The sequence below is a fragment of the Canis lupus genome, chromosome 28 (assembly GCF_003254725.2).
Source record: "Canis lupus dingo isolate Sandy chromosome 28, ASM325472v2, whole genome shotgun sequence".
Taxonomy (NCBI): domain Eukaryota; kingdom Metazoa; phylum Chordata; class Mammalia; order Carnivora; family Canidae; genus Canis; species Canis lupus.
The window spans coordinates 33,407,014-33,431,423 of NC_064270.1; the positions used below are offsets into that span (position 1 = coordinate 33,407,014).

General features: G+C 47.5%; 1 protein-coding gene across 1 annotated transcript in view; it reads right to left on the bottom strand.

Annotated features, from left to right (window-relative positions):
- Window positions 1-217: 217 nt before the first annotated feature.
- CPXM2 (carboxypeptidase X, M14 family member 2) overlaps window positions 218-24,410 on the bottom strand; it is a 127,943-nt gene continuing 103,750 nt past the window's right edge. The window contains exons 8-14 of the mRNA XM_049103208.1: window positions 21,297-21,425; window positions 19,696-19,887; window positions 18,338-18,517; window positions 12,807-13,104; window positions 8,003-8,142; window positions 7,306-7,405; window positions 218-1,590 (exon numbers count right to left, since the gene is read on the bottom strand). Of these exons, the coding sequence (XP_048959165.1) occupies window positions 1,337-1,590; window positions 7,306-7,405; window positions 8,003-8,142; window positions 12,807-13,104; window positions 18,338-18,517; window positions 19,696-19,887; window positions 21,297-21,425 (1,293 nt within the window). The 3' untranslated portion in view covers window positions 218-1,336. The remainder of the gene's footprint in view (window positions 1,591-7,305; window positions 7,406-8,002; window positions 8,143-12,806; window positions 13,105-18,337; window positions 18,518-19,695; window positions 19,888-21,296; window positions 21,426-24,410) is intronic.

A 24,410-nucleotide genomic window follows, 5' to 3' on the forward strand; every position in this document is an offset into this window, starting at 1 on the left:
TTACCCAGGCATGTGGCTCTCCTGGGAGGGGAGCAGGGAACACACAGCTGTCAGCACCAGTACCAAGCTTGGGGGGTGGGCGGGGTGGAGGAAGGCACAGGACACCCCTCCCTAGGCAGGCACTGCCTCTGGAGGCACTGACCCCAGGGAGAGGCAGTGGGGCATGGCATTTGGGTGGCTGCGCATCTGCCCAGGAAAACCACACGCTGGAAGGATCTCACCATTTGCTTGTTTTATTTTTCTCACTCTCCCCAGGGCCACCTCTGCCCAGGTGGCAACAGTAATAAAAAGAAGACAATCTGTTTTATTATAGGGTCATCCAATTACCCTGCCCAAACCAATATTCCACAGATAATTCTAAGAGCTTTTCATCACATTTGGCCCCATCTGAAGGTCTGTCATTCCACACATCAAAAATAACTCCCTTGGTGATGCTACGCCAACTTATGAGTGCTCATTTCCATGAAAGGAGGAACGTCTTGAGCAGAGAGAGAGTGGCAAGTCAGCCTCCTCCTGGCCCTCCTTAAGTTCTTGCAGGTCAAAGAGGCTGAAGGATCGACTCCCTTTGGAAGGGCGGCTCCTCCCGCTTTCCTCTGCCTCAGCACCCAGGGCTGGGGGTGCTGCTGGACCAGCAGGGAGACTGGGGCTTCTCTGTGAGCCCTGCATGTAGGCAATGAATGAGAACCACTGCACTCCACTGCCCACCGACCACTGGTGATCTAGTTCAGCACTTTTCTCCTTTTATAAACACAGTCCTTTGTGGAAAGGGAAACTAAACTGATTCAAGGGGCTCACTGATGCTCACTTGCTAATGTCTCTATTGTCCACAGAATGTGGAATGAATCTGGAGCAGCTCAGAATGTCCCGGGGCCAGCGAGGGGAAGGCCCACGAGCATCTCAAATGGTAACTTTTGGGACCGCAGGGCCCGGGAAGTGCTGCAATCGGAGCCACACAAAATGCAAATGCACCAGGAGCTCTTGCTGTCACGCAAGCAAGAGGGGGGAGCACTGGCTTCCCCTCCTGTGCAGCCAGGAGGCCCTGAGCCGGCAAGCCCGCTCTCCGCCTCCGATTTCCCAGGCTGAGTTGCTCAATTCTCACTCCTAACCAGCCTTTCTCTGCTGATCTGTCCAAGTTATTTGGATAAATGCAACAAAGGCAATATATATATATATCCTAAGCTTTCAGCCCTCCCTTCGGGACCAGCCTTGCAATGAACACATTCTCTCAGGCCTTCTGAGCTACAGAGAAAACTACAGGGGGCGAGTCCTCTACGGAGTTACAACTGGGGGTGATTTAATCTGCAGGGGTGCAGGGCAGGTGTCCAGTGTGGGGAGGTCACCCGCGCTGTCGTCTCTTCCGCCCCCGCAGCTTCAGTCGCCTGGCTGGCAGGCTGATGGGCTGCTTCCCGAACTTTTCCATGATCTCCCGGATCCTGGCCAGGTTGGTTTTGCTGAGTGTGAAGTCACAGTGCGTGGCCCCCATGTCGTAGCCGACCATGCAGTTCTTGGTGGACGAGGTGAACCCTTCCGCCTTGGCCGTGACCACATACTCCCCGGGGTTCAGGAGGCGCCAGTAATCCCCATCGCTGGCTGTCAAGAGAAAGTAGGGGAGCTCAGAGCGGTCCTCTTCCAAGGCAGATACCACCAGACCTGCTACTATTCCTTGACCAGCATCCTGGCCAGAGAGAGACTCAGAGGCTGGCCGTACGGAATTTGAGCCTCTGCAGAGGCAACTTTTTTATTTATTTATTTTTTTTTTTGCAAATTCTTAATGCATTTTGAATGTTTTCCTCTGTGGAAGCCACCTTAATGGTTTTAACAGGCAGAGGGCCCGGGTGTAGGCTCCCCGCAGTGTTAACACACGTGAGTGGAGATGGAGAAATGATCACTCACGCGCCTTTCTCTGTGACAATACACGCCATTCATTATGAACTTGAGCTTCCAAATGCTGTGCCCTCACCACAAAATGCCATCTTGAAAAGCCATCAGTGCCTGGCTTCCTGGCCTCCTCTTTGCACGTCTATAAATACAGAATAGTAATTCTTTTCAGGGGTGGGGCTCTTGACTTCTGAAAAGAGAAATAGTAGACTACGGGGGACCAGGGCCAAATGGCCCAGGAGGAAGCCTGGTATCTGCATTCCCTGGCCCTGCGGCCAAGAAAATGTGAAGTTGCTGGAGCACAGACATGCTGGTGGTGTGAGGCTGAGCCCCCGCCTCCCCAGTGACACAGCTGGTCAGCCACCCAACAAGTACATCATGGGCCCCGTGTCCATCCTTCGCTCTAGGCTAGATCTCTGTTGTGTTGAGAGGTTCCACGCAAGGCTCTCCTCCCCAGAAGCCTACAACCTGCTAAGGACACTTAGACCTCTGATCTTAAATGAGCCTTTGAGGCAAAAAAAGGGGTGACCAGCAAACCCCATGGAGGGCGTGGCACCCGGAAGGTTGGGGCAGATACTGATCTGATGAACCTCCAAGCAAACCTCTGATGTGGGTTGTATAATGATTGCCTTCCTATGAGTGATTTGATGCCCAGGGGCTGGGGGTTGGGGTGTGTAAACGTCCTGCACGAGGTCACACAGCTAGTAGCCAGCAGGTCTCCCAGAGCCAGGTCTGGGTCTCTCTCTCATGGCAATCTCAGTGTCCCACCTGGTCTAAAGCTTTGGTGCCAGAAGAAAAAGAAGAAAGGTGTAAGGAGGCCCTGGGCAAGGGTCGTTTGTCTACACAGGCCCTCAAGTCTTCTAAGAGATGGGAGAGATTGTATGTGTGTGTGTGTGTATGTGCATGCGTGAATATATATCTCCCACACACATATGACACTTTGAAGCACCAGGTCTAAATCACCATCTTGATTCACCCGAGACATTTCCATGCAATTGAGTGAGCTCACAAGAACACAACATGCTGTGAAAAATGAACTCTGTAGGCAGCTGTCTGCCACACATCCGTGTGGCCTGCTTACCAGTAAACAGGACCCAGTGTGGGAGGTCGGGGTAGCCACCACACAGGTGGCTGGCTCAGAGTTCCTGGGCGCTGCGCCCTGAGTCTTCCCTTTGGTAAAAATCCGAGTTTTTCAATGAAATGAAATGCCATCTCATGCTTTTCAGAAGGCAAGAGCCCGCCAAGTATTCTCTGTTGGGGAGTCAAGATGGCCTGAGCCTCACGATGCAATTCACCCTCCAGAGAGGGAAGCTTCCTTGACTTTCCCAATAGTTTCTATATACTATTCAAATTCTTTCTTCCTTGGCCTTCACCATAGCCTGCAATTAACTTTTAGATTTCCTTTTATAATTACTTATAGGTCTCTCCCACTAGAATGCATACTCTTTGAGGTGAGGGGCCGTATCCGTCTTGTTTGCCTGTATCTCTAGGCCAGCACACAGTAGGTGCACAATAAGATGAATGAAAACCATCAGGAATTTGTTTAGGTTCACAGAATCTGAAGAAGGGGTGTAAGCTCTGGACTCTGCAAGTCTCCATTTCTGAAACCTGGAGAGCTCAATGCTCTCATCTGCCTGGCCATGCACCCTCTCCCCTAAAAGTCCTTGGTTAGGCTTTCCCCACATTTATCACCAAGGCTCTACTTGTAATCCCAGCTTCTTCCCCCGACCACCAGTAAAGTCTAGAATCATCTACTTCATGAAATTCAGGGGTCAGCATGTTAGGTGACTATCCCATGGGGTGATCTGGTCTGGGTTAAAGGGTGAATGTTCTGTGGAGCTGCAGGGGGAAGACAGTACACAGCTCGGTGTCGCTCAGCATGGTGGTCGGTGGGACAACCCAGGTGCTAACAAACATCCAGTCATTAGCAGGTTAGTGTCCACCAGACATAGGGCAGTCATGGAGCACTCTGAGTCAGGTGTTTGGCCAACATATTTACATGCATTTAAAAAGCACTCTTACTAACTTCTCACTCCTTGGAATTCAATTCCCCTGTTGATTTAATGCAAAATCCCTCCTGAAATAAAACTTGTCAGATTGCAGAAGCCTCGGAGAGAGATCAAGGCAAATTCAGAGCTACTTCAAGCACCGAAACAAATACAGTAAGTAACCATGTGTAGAGTACGGAGTTCATCAGTTACGAGAATACACTGGGAAATTACCTTAGGGGAGAAATAAAGGGAGAGGGGGAGGCGGCTCCTATGGGCTCATCCAAACCGCCTCTGTGATCATAGAGGCTTGAGGTTCAGAGCTCATTAGGCACACACAGCACTCTCTTCTGGCTTGTGGGGCTCAGGGGACTCTTTCTCTCCCACCCCATTTAAAACCCTCCTGTTTTCTCGCATTGCGTGTACAAAGTACTAATAGTCCCAAGAATGTTCTAGGCTCTTTTGTGAATCATTCTTTTACAGCAGCTTGTTAGTAATGCTTAAAATACGAGTCCTATGCGGAGCCAGATGCAGCAGTCTCTTCTATTCATAAGGATCGCCAGCATCCTGCGGAGATCCTGCCCATTACCAGTTCAGAATCTGCATTTGCTGAATGAATGAATGAATGAATGAGTCAGTGAATGAACGCACGGATCCGTGGATGCCTGTGAAGGGAGGCTCTGTACCAAATGCCATGTTGCATAGTGTGAAAGCTCAAGGATCCCCAAGGACAAGCGGTAGGGAGATTCAGAAAACATGAAGGCGAGTCAGGGCATCACACAGCGGTCTACCAGTTCCTGGCACGTCAGCTACATTTCCCCCATTTAAACGACAATTGGCCTTCTGTACCAGGCACGTCAGCAGGCAGCCAGGTCAGTCTGGCACTGGAGTCTGAATCCCAGCCTAGCCCATCATAAGGTCCCAGGGGCTCCTTTTCCTCCAAGGTCAAATGGAAGCGTTTGTTGGGAGGACCGGGTCTGTTAATGTATGTGAACAGTCTGGAGAAGAGACTCCTGTCCCCTCAGGAGGATCAGCATGAGGGCAAGGGCAGGGGCACCACATTTGCAGTCCGAGGCCCCTGGCTCAAATCCCAGCTCAGCCATTCTTTGTGCAACCCGGAAACACCATGTCATGTTCATTCATTCATTCAAATTCGTTTGTTCATTCAACAAACATTTATTAAGCACCTACTATGTGCCAGGCAGTGTGCTTATACTTCATTGAGGCACAAAAGCCTCAAGGATCCCTGGTCTAGGAGCCAGTGGGGGAGGGGCAGAAACACCATAAGTCTCGTGGGTCCTAGCTTCTCCGGCACAGTGTCAGACGTCAGATGCAGAGGCACTAGGGGAGAAGGCAGGAGGCAGAGAGGAATCGGCAGGTGGTAGGGGCAGGTGTGCGATGCTAGCAAAGGTGGTCACCATGGCGGGACTTGTTGACACGGTGACAACTGAGCAAAGACCTACAGGGGATGAGGAAGGAACCAAGGGATTCTTGAGGGAAGGAGGTTCAGGTGGTAGGAGGTGGGAGAGTGAGGACCCCCCTGACCACCATGTGCAGCCTCAGTCCTCAAGGAAGGAGCTGGCGGGGGTGCAGGAAGGGGTAGAAAGCATGGAGGAACAATTATTCCTATTTGACCAAACCTGGGACTCGTGATTTTCAGTTTTAAATGGGGGCAGTCCTGAGCAAACTGAGAGAGCTGGTGACCCCAGAAGAAGAGGTTTAGGAAGTCACCGGTAGCCCAATCCTGTATGGCTGAGAGGGTACCCTGAGGACTCTGGGGTACCCCTGCAGGGTTCAAGAAAGGGGCACATCACCCACTTAGCTGGTAACAAGCTCACCCTGTCTGCGGGGCTGTGAGGGCAGACGTAGGAGAAGCCTGCCTGGAGGGGACCGCAGTGACCCCGGCAGGGCTGCAGATGAGACCAGCCAACAGCCCAGGAGGCGGTGAGCGGGCCTAGATACGGCATCTATTTGCTGACAGTGGGGTGTGGGGTGGAACCAAGGCCGAATCTCTGTTCCCCATCGACACCTTGTAGATCATTCCAGCCGTCACTGGCTGTACAGGTGATAACACGTGGGGAACACAGGAGCAAGATGGACTTGGCCCAGTTTCTCTGGGATTGTCCCCGTTTTAAATCTGAAAGTCACACAACCTAGGAACCTCCTCCACCCTGGAATCACTGGCCATCCCATACAGTGTAAGCTCTTGAACCAATAGGTTCAGCTCAGGCCACATTAAAAGCTTCCTGAATCGGCCTCATACCCTGTTTATCCCAGTTGTTCAAGCGTGTCCGAGGGCTGAACAGGTCTTTCTCCTGGCAATCATGACTTCCCTTCTCCTGCTGCTGAGTCTGTCCTCTGTGCCCAGGGAAGGCCCTGGAGTAGGCTGAATGATGGCCCCCAGCAGCCCACAACCTCCCACCCAGACCCTAGGAATGTGGCCTTATTTGGGAAAAGGATCTTTGCAGGTATAACTAAGGATCTCCACATGAGATCATCCTGTATGACCTGGGTGGGCCCTAAATCCATGACAGGTGTCCTTGTAAGAGGCAGAGAGGAGGAGACACAGGAGGAGGCCACAGAGATGGAGGCTGAAATGGAGTGACACGGCCAAGGAAGCTGCAAGAGCCAAGGGAGGGTCCTCCCCGGGGGCTCCGGCGGGAGCACAGCCCATTGACACCAGGATTTCACACCTCCGGCCTCCATAATTGTGAAAGAATACATTTCTTATTTTTTAGGTGTATGGTCATTTGTCACAATGCCCACTGGAAACCAACACAGGGCCCCATGCTCTGCTCACTGCAGCTGACACCAAAGCAAAGCCACCCACCCATGCTCTGACACGGTGCTCTGCAGAGTCTCCCGGGTGGCCCAAACCCTCTGCGTGGGGGTGTCAACAGGCTCATGGACACACCATCTCCACCAGGACTCCTGCAGACAACCAGCCTTAGGCCTCTAGCCAATTCTCTTCCCCATGCATCTGTCACTGCATCGTGCTGCACACGTCCCCTGTCACAGTCAAGGTCACCATTTCCTCACGTCCCGCCGGACACACAGAGCGCTGTCCCAGGTGATGACAGTCCTGGGCACAGGGGAGAGCTACACGGGTTTCACAGCAGTGGGGAAACCCTGAGAGAGCAGGAGCATGCCCCCGGCTGGGAGTCAGACACCCGAACCCAGGCCCCACCTGCCTCCTAAACCACCAGCAGGTCCTTTCACCTCTCTGGCATCTGGTTTTCATCTGAATAAGGGAGAAACCAGGAAGCACAGGTGGAGAACCTTGCTTTCGAGGGTCGCCATGGGGAATTTGAAGAAGGAGATGATCATTCAGCTCTCAGTGAGAAGTTTCCAGCACTCGACATGTGATTTTAACCAGAGTGAAATGCTTCGAAAAAACAGACGTTCCCTCCCGAGAGACAGATCATCTACACTCAGTTACCTGTTCGGATGTCATGATTGACACCTTCCACAGAGATCACGGCGTTCGGAATTCCTTTTCCATGGGAGTCCCTCACCATGCCTTTGATGCCGCGATGGACCTGCCCAGCAAACATGACAAGAAACGGGGTGAGCTCACGACTCACCCGGCCTGATGGGCACAGTGAAGAAGGCTGTGAGCCAAACACCCCCCGGGGTGAGCTCTGATCCAACCTGACACCCTTATAGGAGGAAATGTGGGCCCGCAGAGACACCAGGAGAGTGTGTTCATGGGGGGAAGACCATGTGAGGACACGGGGAGGAGACAGCCATCTGCCAGCCAAGGGGGGGTCCTTGGAATGATGTTCACTTCCAGCCTCCAGAACTGTAATTTCTGTTGCTTACACCCCCCTGGGTGGTATGTTTTTATGCAACCCTAGCAGCCTAGCACAAGGGGCTGGGCATGCTGGCTTGGACACATCACCCTGTCCCCATAGGGCAGCATCTGGTCATGCTCACCGTGACCCAGTGTGAGTCACCACAGGCTTATGGCTCACTTGTGGGGCTGGATCAAGTACAGAGAGATGGTGGTTCTTCCAACACTGTGTGGGGCCAGCCCAGCATGGCAGCCACGGTCCGAAGCACTAATCTGGTCTCAGGTTCTCAGTCCCCTAATCAACCCCATTTCTTTGCTAGCTTCTATCGCAATGTGCACTCACCTGCTCCATGAACACAATTAAGGATTCCCGGTTATTCTCCCACTCCTCAGGCAGCTCACTCTCGTGTGGATACTTATCACAGCCCACGTAGATGGACAGCTCAAAGCAGTTTGTGTGAAGGTAGCTGAAGTCGTTGAGACCTGCCAAGCCAACCGGACAATGTTGTCACTGAACGGTGCTCAAAGTGGCAGAAGGGAAGCAGAGAGAATGTTCAAGAACAGGATTCAGAACACCTCATTTGAACAAGGAGGTATCAAGTATCCCCTATAGACATCAAATTAATTACAGCAAAGGGGAGGGGAGGGGACAGGAGTGGAGAGGATACAGCCAGGAAGGTTTACGGGGAAGACAGGTCTAAATGGAAACATCTCTGACAAAAGGAAGATGAAAATAAGTGCTTTTCAGATAAAATTCTGCTTATTAAACTCAGTTTAATGCATTATTTTTAGAATAAAATTACCATGAATTAACAGTACGGATTCTACGGGTATAAGTTTCTCTCTATATGGGACGCCTGGGTGGCTCAGTGGCTGAGCATCTACCTTTGCTCAGGGCATGTCCGGGAGTCCTGGGGTGGAGTGCCACATCAGGATCCTTGTATGGAGCCTGCTTCTCCCTCTGCCTGTGTCTCTGCCTCTCTCTCTCTCTCTCTCTCTCTCTCTCATGGATAAATAAATAAAATATTTTTTAAAAAGTTTCTCTCTATAGTTATGCTGCTCTCAGCTCTAGTTCTATAACAGTGTTCCATTCTCATTCATACCACAAGCCACCCCTACCTTCCACTCTTTGCTGAGTGCCACCCATGAGCCAGGACCTGTCCTTAGTGCTCTGCACCCACTGACCACAAACTTAGCAGAGAGATGGACAGCATGGCACAACTTTATAAATAAGAACATTGAGATAGAGAACAGCTAGGAAATGTATCTAGAACCATGTGTTTGGAAAGAGACAGAGTCAGGGTTTGAACCTCAGTGTGTGCGATGCCAAGACAAGACCTTGCTCTTATCTCCAGAGCTTGGCTGCTTGGAGGCCGCAGGGTGAACACACTCACCGACCGAGCCTAAGAGCAGATGGATCTCTCACATCCTGACACTACTGCAACAGGAAGTGAGGTGCCCAGCCTGGCGTGGAGTCGGTCCTGTGATAATATTCTGGGGCTGCTGTTACAAACGATCACAAACTGGGGAGCTTCAAACACAGAAATTTATCTTCCCACAGTTCTAGAGTCTGGAGGTCTGAAATCAAGGGATTGGCAGGGCTGTGCTCTCTCCCAAGGCTTTAGGGGAGGAAGCTCTCTTGCTTCTTCCAGCTTTTGGTGTTCCTTGGTTTGTGGCTGCATCACTAAGGATCCCAGTCTCTATCTTCAGATGGCCTTCTCTGTCCCTTATAAGGACATTTGTCAATGATTTTAAGACCCATCGAGGTGACCCAGGATAACCTCACTTTGAGACCCTTAATTTAATTATACAAGCAAAGACCCATTTTTCAAACCAGGTCACATCCACAGGTTCCAGAGATTAGGAAGCAGATGTATATATATATACATATATTTGTGGTGGGTGGTGGGTGGGAACAACATTTACCCCATTATAGCACCCAAAATTTGCAAAGTGAAGAAATGAATGTTAGGTGGCATAAAGTTCTTCCCGACATTTTTGTTTTGGGGAACAGGGTGATTAGCAAGAACACAGTGCAGCTATGCTGTGAGTGACCATAGGAAGCACACACCTGGCAGGAGGCCCCTCCACGAGCCACCCCCTTGGGTTCTGAGGGTCAAGGCTAAGACAGCAGAGTTGGGTGTGCTGGGTTTCTCTGTGGTGCCTGAGCAAAGGAGCAGGTCCTCCTGCACGCCAACCAGCCTTAGCCCTAGGCATGTGTCTTCTCCCCTTCTTGCCTACCTCACCATCATGCTCAGTGATACGTTGCTCCAATGGAAAGACCTGATTAAAAATTACGGCTTTGGGTGTCAAGAGTAGTTCTGTATCAATCTCTGCCTAATTGCTAAAGTCACAGGCAAAATGGTACAAAACACACAGCCACTCTCTTTAGCGGATTCCAGATTTGAACCACTCACATGTCATCAGATGGGGCTTTGATCACATTTGTGATAAAACAAGGACAGAGAGCTGTGGTATAAAGGGGTGGGACCATGTCACGTTAATGAAACACCCTTCACAGGGGCCTGGTCTGGTTGAAGAAGGTTGGTCAAATGCCATGTCAACTCATTCACTTGAACTCAAAGTATGGAATTACAAGAGGGCACAACATGGCCAACGGACACCATGTCCACTAGTTAGCACAGGTGGCACACACTGAGATGGCTGGATGCCTCTGTGCACATAAAATTTTCATTATTCCCAACCTTTTATGTCTTGTTGGTGTGGAAACAAATCAATGTTACATAAGAAACTCTGGAGCAGGCCTGCCACCTTGCAATGTGTCTTCAAAGCACTACAAGTGCCAGAGGAATCAGTGAAATGCTGAGAAGCCAGAAGAAGGGGGCGGAAAAGCTTGAACCAGGCTACCTTTGCTGCTGACTTCTGGTCCTACAGCAAATGGGGTGAGCTGAGAATACTTGGTGAAGAATGGCTTCAATAGCATTACATGTAGGCAAGGAGCTGTGGTGTGACCCAGATAGTCCCCCACACAACCTGGGCCAAGATGTTCCCCTGTGCTCTCTTGGTCTAGAATCCTACCATGGAGGCTTCTTCCAGGAGCACAGAGCTGTGCCTTCCTTAAGACCCAGGCACCCACCACTAGCTCAGCACGTGTTTCATTGTGGGGACAGGATGGTAGAGGACACGGGATGGCAGCCCAGGAACAAAGGGGGTCTGGCATCACTACAAATGATGTGTGTTTTGAGCTTTCCCGAAGCCTGCTCTCAACTGCCCCATCTCCATTAACTAATGCCTTGTCACTCACGGCTAATGAGCGAGCAAGAACCGAACAAAAAGATGGAGCGGAGGTGGAGAGGGAGGGAAGGAATCAGAAGTCACATTTCATTAATCTACAAAGAGATGAATCTGCACACTTCCTCACACCGCCAGGAGGAAGAGTGATTAAGAAGGCTCCAGCCGCCACATGGCTCTGCCACAAAAGTCCCTGAAATAATGGAAAACATAATTGATAGGAAAAAATCAAATGCTGCCTATGTGATTATGTGGCTGCCAACTTTTCAGAACGTGACTATTGACTGGACGCCAACGAATCCAGCTTGGTCTATACCCAACATAGAGTGGTCATGAAAAATAAACCAATATTTTACATAAAGGTTGTTGCAGATGTTTAGGTTTAGAATTGCAAAGAAAGAATGGTTTTTGGCCATTAGAAAATCATATTGATTGACAGGGATTTGCATTTATTTTGCATAAGGCAAAACTATGATGGCAAATAAATAAAACACCTCTGCTGGGTAGGTGGCCAAGAAAAAAATGGCAAACTTTATGTACATGTGAAAACGTGGCCATAGGCACAAATCTATTTGCTACCTTTTAATGTTTTTCCCCAAGCACAGACACATATCTGAAAAATATGTGAAGGCTGAATCTAGCAAAGGGAAATAATAGGATGGCTACTTAGGGGAACAGAGTAAGAGGTGTGATGGAGAGCATCCCACTGGAAGGGGGGACGAAGGTGGACGTAGGAGCAGGTCATAGCTGTGTGCGTCTGATAAGCTAGCTGGGGAACATTCCAAACCCACCACCCATGAGAGCCTCATGACAGTCACAAAGGGCTCACCACCTTCACTGTTACCATCATACTCATTTCACAAATGGGTTCCAAGAGAGAAAGGAGCTCACCCAGGGTCATGCAGCATCCGAGTGATGAACTGAATTGTGAATCTAGGTCTGTTTGACATAGAACATTTTTCAAATTCATTGGTAGTTTGACCAACCCCCACAAAGTCAAGAAAATAAGGCAATGAGTATTATGCTTGGGCTCTTGCCATCTCAGAGCTGAGGGACCTTAGGGAATGTGACATCCTCATCCCTCCTCACTGGGGAGCCCTGGGCGGGGGCGGCCCAGACACAGCAAAGAAAGCTAATCCTGAGTGGGACCCTGGGGTCCTCTGTGGCTACTGCAAGGAATTCCTAAAGTCCCTGCTGCAGGCCTTTCTGGTCCCTTAGGGAGGCCAGGAGCAAGACCACATATTTCCTGCATTGCACACAACTGGGCTCTGACCAGATGTTCTGATCTGCCTGGAAGGCCAGGCTGCTGACCTCCAGCAGCTGGGAGATTTGTGAAACGGTGTTCACCACACGTCGAGCCTCAGGACACACCTGCAGCTTGGAGTCACTTCACACCCAAGTGCAATATACCCAGCCCTTCTGGGGACCTACAGCACGGGACGTCCCCATGATGGGAATGGCTCTGGGTAAAAACACCCTGGCCCCAGCACCAACACACACATGCCCTCTGCCCCTTTGCTCGGTTTGCTTCTTGGTCCCATACTTCTTCCAGGTCCACATAAACTGTCTCTGACCCTACAGAATCCGAATAGCTCAGTGGCTAAGAGCCGGCCACAGGGACACAGAGACCCAGCTCTGTCCCCCTTCTTGTTTGGAGCAACTGCTTCAGATATCCAAGCCCCTACGATCTCATTCATAAAACAGGGAGTAGCCACACACCCCAAGACTATGGGAAGGAACAAGGAGGAGTCTGTGCAGAGCGCCGGCGCCTTGTGAAAGGCAGGCTACAGTTACTACTACACCCCTAACAAATGATCAGGGAGGGCTGGGTCCCTCACTGGCCCAGGAGTCCAGTACCCTCTGGCTCCACCACAGCAAGGCCACCAGAGACTTACTTCCGGCGACAGTGTGCCAGGAGGCCCCGTTGACAGTCCCGTCCTCTTTCTGGAAGTCCTCTGTGTGGCATACCCTCCTCCTGGCATCAGTCATGAGCCGGTGAGTGGAGGCGTAAGAGTAGGCCAGCCAGCGGAACACGTGGTCATCAGGCGTGGGGCTGTGCTCCTGTGTCTTCCACATGGACCTCACCATGTCGTAGGGGTACGCCACCACCAGCTCGCCCCCCTGTAGGTTGCCACCCAGGACGAAGGGGATTTTCTCCATCCAGGCTATGACAGCCCTGGTCTCCACTGCCACCTGTGAATATGGTGAATTTAAACATGCGCTGATAGATTAAATAGGAAGGAAATGGCTTTCTCTCTCTACTTTCCAAACAGGGGCACAGTTGGAAGAGCCACCATTTCATGGAATACTTTTAGCAAAATTTAGACTTTCAATATCTGTCCTAGGAAAACTGGACTTCATGCAGATCATGGATTTAAAAAGACAGAGAGAAATCCAGAGAAGTTTCTTTTTGTAGGAATACTCCAGTTAATGCTCAGAGGGAAAGACCAAGTTAGAGTATCAACACTTGGCAACGCCAATGAACCAATGGGCCAGGCCTGTTCATCCATGGCTACAAGAGCAGAGAAAGAGAGAAAACCAATGTAATGTGTCTCCCGAGGGAAGAACATACACCTAAAGGAGAAATATCCTCCCAGAATATGACCAAGCCTCTAAAATCCAGGGGCCGGCAGCTGTTTTCTATAAAGGACTAGATGGGAAATACTTTAGATTTTGAGGGCACCATGGTCCCTGTCCCAACTACTCAACCCTGTCCTTGTGTCAGGGGAAGCGCCAGAGACAATACACCAATGAACAGGGCTGGGTTCCAATAAAACACCACTTACCCAAACAAGCTTGGGCGGCAAGTGGCCCACCTACAGGCTACAGCTTGCCAACAACCCCTGTTCCATCGAGCCTAGTCTGGTCTAAATCTCACTGCCAATTTACAGGAAACGCAGAAGAACAGGTTACACGACATGGCAAACATACGCTTGGCAGCGCTCACACAATGGAAAATGCTACAAGACGATCTAATCTAGTGGCTTATAGCCCAGCTGTTCTGAGATACGCAATGAGCTGAACAACAGCAAGATTGCCAGGATAAGAGGCAGAAAGTAAAACAGGAGAAAACTATAGGTTAAAGGAGACTGGAAAGAGGACATATCCCATCACAACGAGGGAGCTTTAGTTGGCTCCTGGTTTAAACAAACTCTAAGAGGGGCGACTGATGGCTCAGTTGATTAAGTGTCTGACTTTTGGTTTAGGCTCAGGTCATGATCTCGAGGTCGTGAGATCGAGCCCCATGTCAGGTCTCTGCACTCAGTGGGGGGTCTGCTGGAGATTCTCTCTCTCTCCCTCCATCTCTGCTCCTCCTCCACTCACTCACACTCTTTCTCTCTCATATAAATAAATCTTAAAAAAAAAAAACCTGTGTGAGAGAGAAAGATAATAGGGCAAATGTGAACCCTGACTGGATATTTCATAATACTAAGAAACATTCGATTTTGATATGATAATGGCAATTGTTCATGGTTTTAAAAGGGACCCTGAGCTTTCAGGGATACTTATGGAAATATTTGCCAATGAAATGACACCACTCTGGAATTTGCCTCAGTAATTCTGGGAGGGGGAGGAGATAGTGGGTGCAAATGTAGATGGAACATGAGCTGACAAGGTGTTTAAGTTGAGATGGGCACACGGGGGCCCTGCAAACTTTCTCTCCAATTCTGTATGATTGGCATTTTTCATGATAAAAAGTTACAATACAGAAAAAAAAAAAAAAAAAAAAGGAAGGAACGAAGGAAGGGAGGAAGGGACAATGTTAGGTACAAAATTAGAAAGCCTGCCATGGTCAAATATTGATATAAATTCAATCATTTATCCTAAGTTCTGATTCCTATGAAGAGAATTCCAGCAGAATAAAAACTGATAACGGAAAAGAAACAAACACTGGACATGGCTTAGCTGAGCAGTATAGAACGTTGATTAAGGAATGACATTGACTTGATAGGATTCATTAAGTTTTGTTTTCATTCCTAAACACATCAGTGGCCCTGTATGGGACTACTCATAGAACGTGGCTCATTACACAGTATCATCCATGGTCCATGCTCGTCGTCTTCCCTATGTTGATACAACAAACACCCATAAACCTACCATCTGTGCCCAAAACCTGATTTAACGGATAATTTCTATGTAATATGTGATTCCCTCTGTCCCATCCTCCTGCTTCCCACTCGGAGGCAACCAGTGTGTCCTGGATGATATGATTCTCACTCTTTCTCCCTTGTTTTACCCTATATGTGTATGCTTAAAAAGACATTATTTGGTTTTACCTCCTTTTGATATTTAAAAATGGGGGGGGGGTAACCATACTGATTGTGGTCTTCTGCCCCTTTTTTCTCTCAATTCATGTTTCCAAGATTTATCCATGTTGTTGCAGAAAGCTGTAGCTCAGTCTTTTCTACTTCAGTATGAAGATGTCATCGTTTATTTGTCCTTATGATGGTGGGCATACAGGTCATTTTCAATTTTTTTGCTGTACTGAACAGTGCTGCTTTATCTTGTGTAAACCACCAGAAGTGGGACCGCAGAGTCATAGGATATACACATATTCCACTTTACAAGATAATCAAATTATTTTCCAAAGTCACTGTGCTAATTTACACTTGCACCCACAATGCATGAGCGATCCACTGGCCCCATATCCTCTTCAACGCTCAGCTACTGTCAGACTTCTTAATTTGCCAACCAGTGGGTGTAAAATGTTCTCTTATTTGCATTCCTTAGTACTAGTAAGGCTGAACATATTTTCATGTTTATTAACCATGTTTCCTCTTCCACAAATTGCCTCTTCATATCTTTTACCTACATTTTTCTATGGAGCAGTTCATATTTTTCTTATTTGTTATTCTTTATGTATTTTAAACTTTTATTTCTTTTGCAACTACCTAATTTGCAAATAACTTCTCTCAGTTTTTAGCTTGTCTCTTACAGTTTTTAAATTTTTGATGAGCAAGCTTTCCTACTTCCATGTAGTTGAGTTTATTAATCTTTTATTTTACGATTAATGTCATTTAAAATAGTCTTCTTCACCCTGTAACTAGTGATCTGTATTAGAAAGTTTCATTAAGAGATTTTACTGGGAATGATTATTAAATCTTAGCAAATCATTCTTTCTACAGACAAATCCCTTTATTTTTTTCTTGGTTTTTCTATCATTCCGTTTATTTCTGCTCTTAGTTTTTGATCACAATATTTTTAATACATTTTGAGGGGTTTCTTCTGTTATTCTTTTGCTAGTTTCCTTAGCTAATATTTAACCTTTTTTCTTTGGAATATAATCATGGCAAGGTATAAAATTACTGAGAACACAGGAGTTTTTGTGGTACTCCACAAACTTTGATATGCAATCTTTTCATTACTGTTGGGTTCTAATTATTTTTTAGTTGCCAGTAAAATCTTTTAATATGACTCATTATTTAGAAGTTTTTTTTTTAAATTTTCTAAAGACATGGTGATATTTTCATTAACCTTATTACACTCTTCTGGTGGAACTGTATGTTGGTGAGGCATTGCAGTCTGACTACTATTCTCTGAAACTGGTTCAGATTTCCTTTACAGCCCAGAGCATCATCAATTTTTGAAAATGCTCCAAGGATTACTCAGAAGAATATATCATTACCTACTTAGTGGTTGTGGAATTCTTAGAGATCCCTGTCAAGCCTGTTGACTACTAGTCAAGTCTTTATTTTTGCTGACTTCTTATCTAATGTAACCATACCTGAAAAAGATGTTAGAGGGAGCATATCTGTGTAATTCTTTCAGTGTTTCCAAAAAACAAGATCAGAAAGCTAAATTGTAGTCTTAAAGGAAAGACTGATATCCAAGGACACTCTACAATTCCTTATTTCTCATAGCCTCAGGGCCAAGAACACTGACAACCATATTCCAATTCTGGTCCAAGAGTTCCCAAATTATAACATCACTTGAATTCTGAGCTTTCCCAGATGTCATTAGTATGCTAACTTGAAAGAAAAGTGGGGGGGTGGGGAATTGTATAGGATGGAATTAGAAAATATGAGACAGGATGCAGAAGACTCAGAGGCCTTGAACCCTTACTCCGCAAGCTGCCCATGGGCACCCTAACTACACTACAGATAATGCCACTGTCTATCTGTATCACCTGACTGGTTGCTTCCTGAGGGCCTGGATAACACCATCCTGCACATAACTAACTGAGGCAACCATGCTGGCCTTCCTCCAGCAAGTGGTACCCATGCATGCGGTGGGCTGGAGTCCCCACGCAGAGCACGGGAGCTGCCTTCTATCCATTCATTATTTCTCCCTTGATTCCTCAGAAAAAGAAGCCAGTTACTTTTATTTTTATTTTCTTGAGCTTGCAATGTGCTTGCCTAAAACACAGCATTTTCCAGCCTTCGCCGCAGTGGGTTGATAGCATGTTTTGACTAAATTCTGGCCAATGAGATTTAAGCATAAGTCTTATGTAGGAAATCTAGGAATAACTCTTCATGGAATTGTCTAAGAGGAGGATTTTCTTTTTTGTTTTCTTTTTTCTCAACTCTTTCTCCCCTCTTCCTTCACAGACATGACAGCTGGAGCACCCACTGCAATCTTGGATTTTGACCTTGAGAACGGAAGTCACATGCTAACATGGCAGAGGCAGAAAGATACACGAGTTATCGGTTCCTGATGCTCATGGGGCTTCTGCTTGGCCAGGCTCCCATCATCTGCCTTCAGGGCTCTTCTATGTGAAAATAAATAAGCCTCTACCTCATCAAGCTATTGTCCTTTTGGTTTTCCTGTTGTTCCCACTGAACTTAACCCTAACTCACATAAGCAATCGAGGCAGATCTCCTGAAGGACATATACAATCAGAGGTCAGGGGTAAGGAGGTGGGTGACTATGGGCAGGGGAGGCAATAAAAGGCATGCAAAATATTGTGAAAATTATTTCTCCCACAACACAGGCTTTGCAAAAGAAGACCAGAAAATTTGGAGGAAACCTTTCTCATGCAATGCATTTTTTTTCTCCTTCCAAAGCAGCACAACATGTAATAATCCACAGGGACTTCTTAAAAGAAAAATAAGATTTCTCAAGCAATTAGTAGGGTCTAAGGACAATTTCATAGCAAGTCCATAGCACTAGCAATGCTGAGGGTACTAAGGAACTACAGTAACCAACATGCAAAACTCCAGGGCAGGGCTTTTGGTTTTCTGTGTTGTTTCTGAAACCCTGTGTGGTTGTGAAGAAATCTTATTCAATGATCGCTCTCTTATGAAGAATAGCCACAAATATTGGCTTTAAGGTAGTTATTATCTAGCACACTTCCCCACTTTGAGAGAAAAAAGGAAAGGAAAAAATGGTTTTGTCTTGTTCTTAAATGTCAGATCCTCTGCAAATACCAGTGGGTGTTAACTTTGGCCTTCCGCTGCTCTGCAGATGATGGGGTATTTTTACTCACCGTGGCATTTTCAGACAGAAACCACTCAGGGATCGCAATGTAGTGGTTGGGAACTTTTCTTGGGATGTTTTGTCGGTCCTCTGCCTCCCAGAGCAGCGTGTTTAGGTCAGGAAAGTTGTTGTTGATGTCGATGCCATCATGCGTCCAGCGCCCCAGGGACCAGCCACCCAGCTCTGAGCCCTGGGGGACAATTCCACACGTGAGGGACCTATGGGCTTCCAGACTTCTCTCACACAAAATGTCCCTGTCTCCATGCCCACCATCCCCATCTGGGTGTGTCTCTGAGCCCCACACGTCCTCTGCCCCAAAGATGGCACCCAGTATTATTACTTGGTGGGTGGTGGGTGACACCGCCAAATCACTCCAAGAGGGAATGCAGAGCATTCCTCCAGGCACAGGGCAGTACTCAAGAAGTATTACATCCCTTCCCTCCTCTTCCCTCCACTGAGAGCTTCTAGGCTAGATGAAACTTGGAGTAGGAATGAATCTAAGAGTCCAGCATTGCAAAGGCAACCACCACCACGTTAACTCATTCTCCCTGCCATGCCCACGAGTCTGGCTCACAAACCCCTGCCCCCTGGCCTGGTATATCGGGCACTGGAAATCCTTAACCAACTCTGTGCCAATACACAACCAAAATCCTGTATTATAAGGCTTGTGTGTGATAGGTACCAAGTACAGTTTTCTACTTTATTCCCATTTAATACTAATAATAGTCTATACATACTTGTGACCTACACAAATTCTATGTCATAATTAGAACATTAAATGTAAACAATATATCAGAATAATCAAAAGAGGGGCACCTGGGTGGCTCAGTGGTTGAGCATCTGCCTTCAGCTCAGGGTATGATCCCAGAGTCCCAGGATCGGGTCCCACATCAGGCTCCCTCAAGGAGCCTGCTTCTCCCTCTCCCTATGTCTCTGCCTCTCTGTATCTCTCATGAACAAATAAATAAAAATCTTTAAAGAAATTGAAAAACAAGAATAATAAAAACAACTCTTCTTGGAGCACTGAGAGGATTATAGGCAATAACTGAATTGAGGGCCTGCCTTGATTATGTGCTCTATCAATGTTCAGTGTTCCTTTTATTCTATTCTATTCTGATCACTGAAAATGCAACCCATATTACTCTTTCATGTTCACTTTTTCCAGTTTGTTGGATGTCCACCTCTTGGGTGCCCACTATTCTCAATTCCTACTTTGCATCTTTTCATAAACCCTATGGGTTTCCCTGTCTCAGCAGAGAGACACTCAAAGGGAAGCCAGTGATATGGAACAGAAATCAACTTGTGGCCGATCGTGCTCTGCGCTGGCGGCCTAAGTGCTGCCCCAGGCATGGGGAGCAGTGTCATTACCCCTTCGTAGGCCTTCTCGTAGCCGTCGGGGTTGAGGGAGGGGAGGATGTGAATCCGGGTCTCCTCCACCAGGCGGACAATGCGGGCGTTGCCAGCCAAGTACTCCTGACACAGAAACTGCATCAGCAGAAGCATCAGCTCCCGACCCAGCACCTCATTGCCGTGGGCCCCCGCGATGTAGTGGAACTCCGGCTCACCTTTACTCGAAGACAGGAAGAAATACAGGGTCATATCGATGCTTCTAGCAGCAGAGCCCTCACCATTTAGAAAAAAAAAAAAAATCTCTGAGTAATATAAATTTACAATTTTATCCTGCCTCTTCTTACAAATAGGCCCCCCAAATTATATCACTACAATTTTCCTAAATTCCCAAATAGGTATGTAAGAAAATGTGTAGGGGTGCCGGGGTGGCTCAGTTGATTAAGTGGCTGCCTTCAGCTCAGGTAACAATCCCGGGGTCCTGTCATCAAGCCCTGCATCAGGTTTCCTGCTCCTCCCTCTCCCTCTGCCCCTCCCCCTGCTTTCTCTCTCTCTCTCTCTCTCTCTCTCTCTCTCTCTCTGTCAAATAAATAATAAAATCTTTAAGAAAAGAAAATAAAAAGTATAGAAAAATCTGGATGATACTAGCCCTTGGGTAATCATGTTTATTCTTATTTAGCAAGAATAGATAAAGGAACACAGTGTTTAGGGTTTAAAGTTTACAAATTAAACACAAGCCATAGCAATTATTTTTCTCTTTTGGGAGGCAATCACTCTTCTCAAAAGATGGTCCTATTCAATCTCACAAGGACACAAGGATAGATAAACAGAAGCAGAAAACAGTTCAGCAGGGGACATCAGGATGGACACAGTTTTGAGTTTTTCCTCTTCTGGGCTCAGCTTTTCCAGCATTGGAGCTTATCACGCTCAGTACAGACCAACAATACTTCTCTCTCTGGCAAACCTAGGAAATGTGATTTTACCTGAAGATGAAACCCTGACCCTTTCAAGGAAAACCCTAAGAGGAACTGCTGAAATACTGGCAAATATAAAGTTGAATGAAGCAGACAAATCTCAGACATTTTTAAATATCAGTGGGTTTTTTTGTTTTGTTTTGTTTTGTTTTTATATCAGTGGGTTTCTAAAGGACTCACAGATTTACCCAAAAGAAAACCAGAGAATCTTCTCTGACCCAGAAGAAGATCCAGGTTTGGGAGTAAGTGAATGAGAAATGGCTGAAGATAGGAGATGCTCAAAAACAGAATTAAATCAAAGAGGAATTTAGGGGATGTCCTTCTCACTGAAGCCATTAATGACTTATGTCCAGAATGTTCTTCTATAAAAGGATTCTGTCCTGACCGTCTCTGGTCAGTGTGACTGGCCCAAGAGCTGGAGAACAGAACTAAATGTGGTTCATTTGGAGAAAAGCAAGGTGTCTCTGGCTTAAATGAGTCAACAGCCCTTATCACGAGGTAAGAGCTTCACAGAACCAAGGTTTGCAGAATCTGTCTACATGAGAGTGGTGTGTGGAGAGCTCCTGGCCTGTTTCATGAATGTTCTCACACGGGTGAGCTGTCTCCTGGCTCTGGGAGAAGGCACCAGATGCATCACAGAGGAGCAACCTCACCGACTTCGTGCTCCCCTGGGTGGTCGGAGATCTCCACGGCGTACAGCTTCAGGCCCTGGTGGCTCTTGCCAATGTTGTAAATTCTAGTGATGTTGGGGCACATTTCGTTCACAACCTTCATCAACTGAAAACCAAAATGGAGTTGAGGTTCTAAGTCATGATGAACCCCCAAGATAGCCACCCGCTGTTCCCCTCCCATAGCCCCCCTGCATACCTTCACCCTCCCCACACACCAGCACTATCCCCTCTGCCTGGAATGTTCTCCTTGGGTCGTGATTATCACCTCCCTTGGCTGTGGTCTCACCTCCCTTGGCTGTGGTCTTACCTCCCTGGGCTGTAGTCTTACCTCCCTTGGCTGTGGTCTCACCTCCCTTGGCTGTGGTCTCACCTCCCTTGGCTGTGGTCTTACCTTTTTACTGTGGTTTCCTGTTTTCTTTTTGTCTCCTCACTAGACTACAGATCCTTTAAGGAACAGACTGAAACTTCTCCATAACTCTGCCTAAATAAATATTTATTACTGAATATCAATTTTTTCTCATCATTTAATAAACATCTTTGATGTTGGGAGGAGGAAAGACACTGCTCCCACCCTCCTGGAGCTTACAGAGCAGCAACAGAGGGGAGTAATCTAATGACCAATTCACCGGTGCTAAGAGGGTGGAGGGAAGCCATGATAATGGGAGGTCATGTGGTGAACGGATGGGGAGAACAGGCTTTGACAAAGAAGTCAAATTAGATATGTGTTATTTCCCAAATTTTCATTTAAAGTTGAGTTCGTTAGACAGACAGCTTTGGTCTGAGGGGATGACACAAGCTACCAAAAGGAGGTAAGGAGGGCTCTGCTAGTCACAGGAGCACAGGCTACCCTTGGGAGGAAGGGGGGAGTTGACTATAAAGGACTCTTGTCCGAAACAGAGCAAAAGCAGAAATCCACCATCCGTGGAGAGATGGCATGCAAGGGAACCATAGCTTTGGCTCCCGTCACCATGATGGGCACATACAGGCTGCAGGGTTGAAGCAGGGCCACATGCACAGCACCACGTCTTCCCAAGAGACAAGATAATAATGTCACTAATAATGCCAACAATTGCATTAGCCACACACTCTATTTCTTCACTGAATTTCACTGTCATGATGGCCAGGTGGAGGAGGTAAGCCAAAGGTGACTGTCCCCATTCTACAGATATAGAGACTGAGGCTCAGAGAGCCACTGAGTGATTTGCCCAGGGTCATCCAGCTGATACCAGATGCTTTGGACTCAGGGCTCTTCTCTGCCAGTGAAGATGCAGCAAAGCAATGAACACCAGCACATCTCCGCTGCTCATTTTGTCAGCTGCGCACCATGACCATTCTGAAGACGGCCACAGCACAATCACCATCTGACGGGAGGGTGGGGGGGGTCACACATCCCAGTCCCTGCAGACTGCTGTCATCCTCATCTACAGCATCAACCTCAGCAGATCCTGAGCAGCAGGTGATCCACTGCCTTGGTTTGGATCAACAACCAGTTCTGCAGACATAGCCACTTGCATCATCCTTAACTAGGCAACACAACCCTCCCACACTAGAGGCTGGCTGTCACTTAAAGTCAACCCTCCTCCTCTGTCCAATCAGCCACAGGAGCAACATGCCACTTGTGTTAGAGCTCATGACCTCGACACTGGAGAAGAACAAACTCCGCCTCCTGCTGGATGCACCCTCAGCTGTGGACACACCTCTTGGTATAGGATGGCCTCAGCCATGACTTACCAGTCACCTCATCATACCCCACCCATCACAGTGTTTTCCTACCAGCCACATTCCCTCCTTGTCCTGGGGTGTCATGAGCACCTTTACACATGAGATTGACAACACAGGCATTTGAGGAATCTCCTTTATGAAGGTTCTTTATGGTTCTCTCTACACAGAGAGAAATTCTCTCTGAAATTCCAGGAAGGTTTCTCTTGTGGCCACCAACCCCATTAAAGACCTGGCCGGTGATCCACCTGGCTGATTCCTGAAAAGAGTCAAAGATGTCTTATTGGAGTTGCAGTCTTGATGGCTAAGGTGACAGTAAGGACTAGAACTTCTTCCTGGCCTTGGAACATGCATTCTCAGGGACGCCTGGGTGGCTCTGAGGTTGAGCATCTGCCTTCGGCTCAGGTCATGATCCCAGGGTCCTGGTATTGAGTCTCGCATCGGGCTCCCCACAGGGAGCCTGCTTCTCCCTCTGCCTGTGTCTCTGCCTTTCTCTGTGTGTCTCTCATGAATAAATAAATAAAATCTTAAAAAAATATATGTGCATTCTCAGCAGGAGTGACAATCATCCCCAGGAGGTGAAAACTGGTTGTCAGGAGCTAGAAATCTCACATACCACAGTGCTTTGTGGCCCTCCAAAGCTCAGCCCTAGCCAATAAAATCTTACTCGTTAGTATTTAATATAATGGGTAGAGAATAATAAAGAAAGTATCTAAAAAGCCTCTTGGGGGATGAGGAGGTGATGACAAAACCACGTTGAGAACAATCATCTAGAAAATGTCTGGGTTTGCAGAGTCTGAGTCTCATTGAGACTCTGCCTCCATAATTCCCAGATGGGAATACACTTTGCCAACGTGGTATCTACTAAATCCTAGGCTTTGTTGCAGGAAAGAAAAAGAGCCCCTTCTCTAGTAATTCAGTTTCCGGCAATCTACAGGAAGGGGCTTCTGCATAAAGGATGCTACAATGACATGTGCGATGGCACTTGCTGTGGTGCTTCACCCTTTCCTCAGGGGCACTGAGCTCAGAGATGTCCAAGTGCTCCAGGGCAGGAAGGTAGTGGGCAAGAGATGGGGAAGATGCTCTATCCACTCCCTGGGACGTTCTGCAGCATCACAATCACAACTATGAGGACAGCATAGAAAATGGCTCATCATCCAATATTAACCAAGGGGAGCAGGGCAAAATTATAACCACCCTCTGATCAAAATTGTAAGAATCCTTCGAATGCAGAAATTGAAATCCTGGACAGGAACAGTGGGAAATGCAAATGGCTGATTCTTGAGGGTGGTGGGTTTCGGGAAGGCTGACCTTAGGACTTTGGGCCTGCGCTTGATGTTGACATAACATTGTTTCTCCAATGAATTAAAAT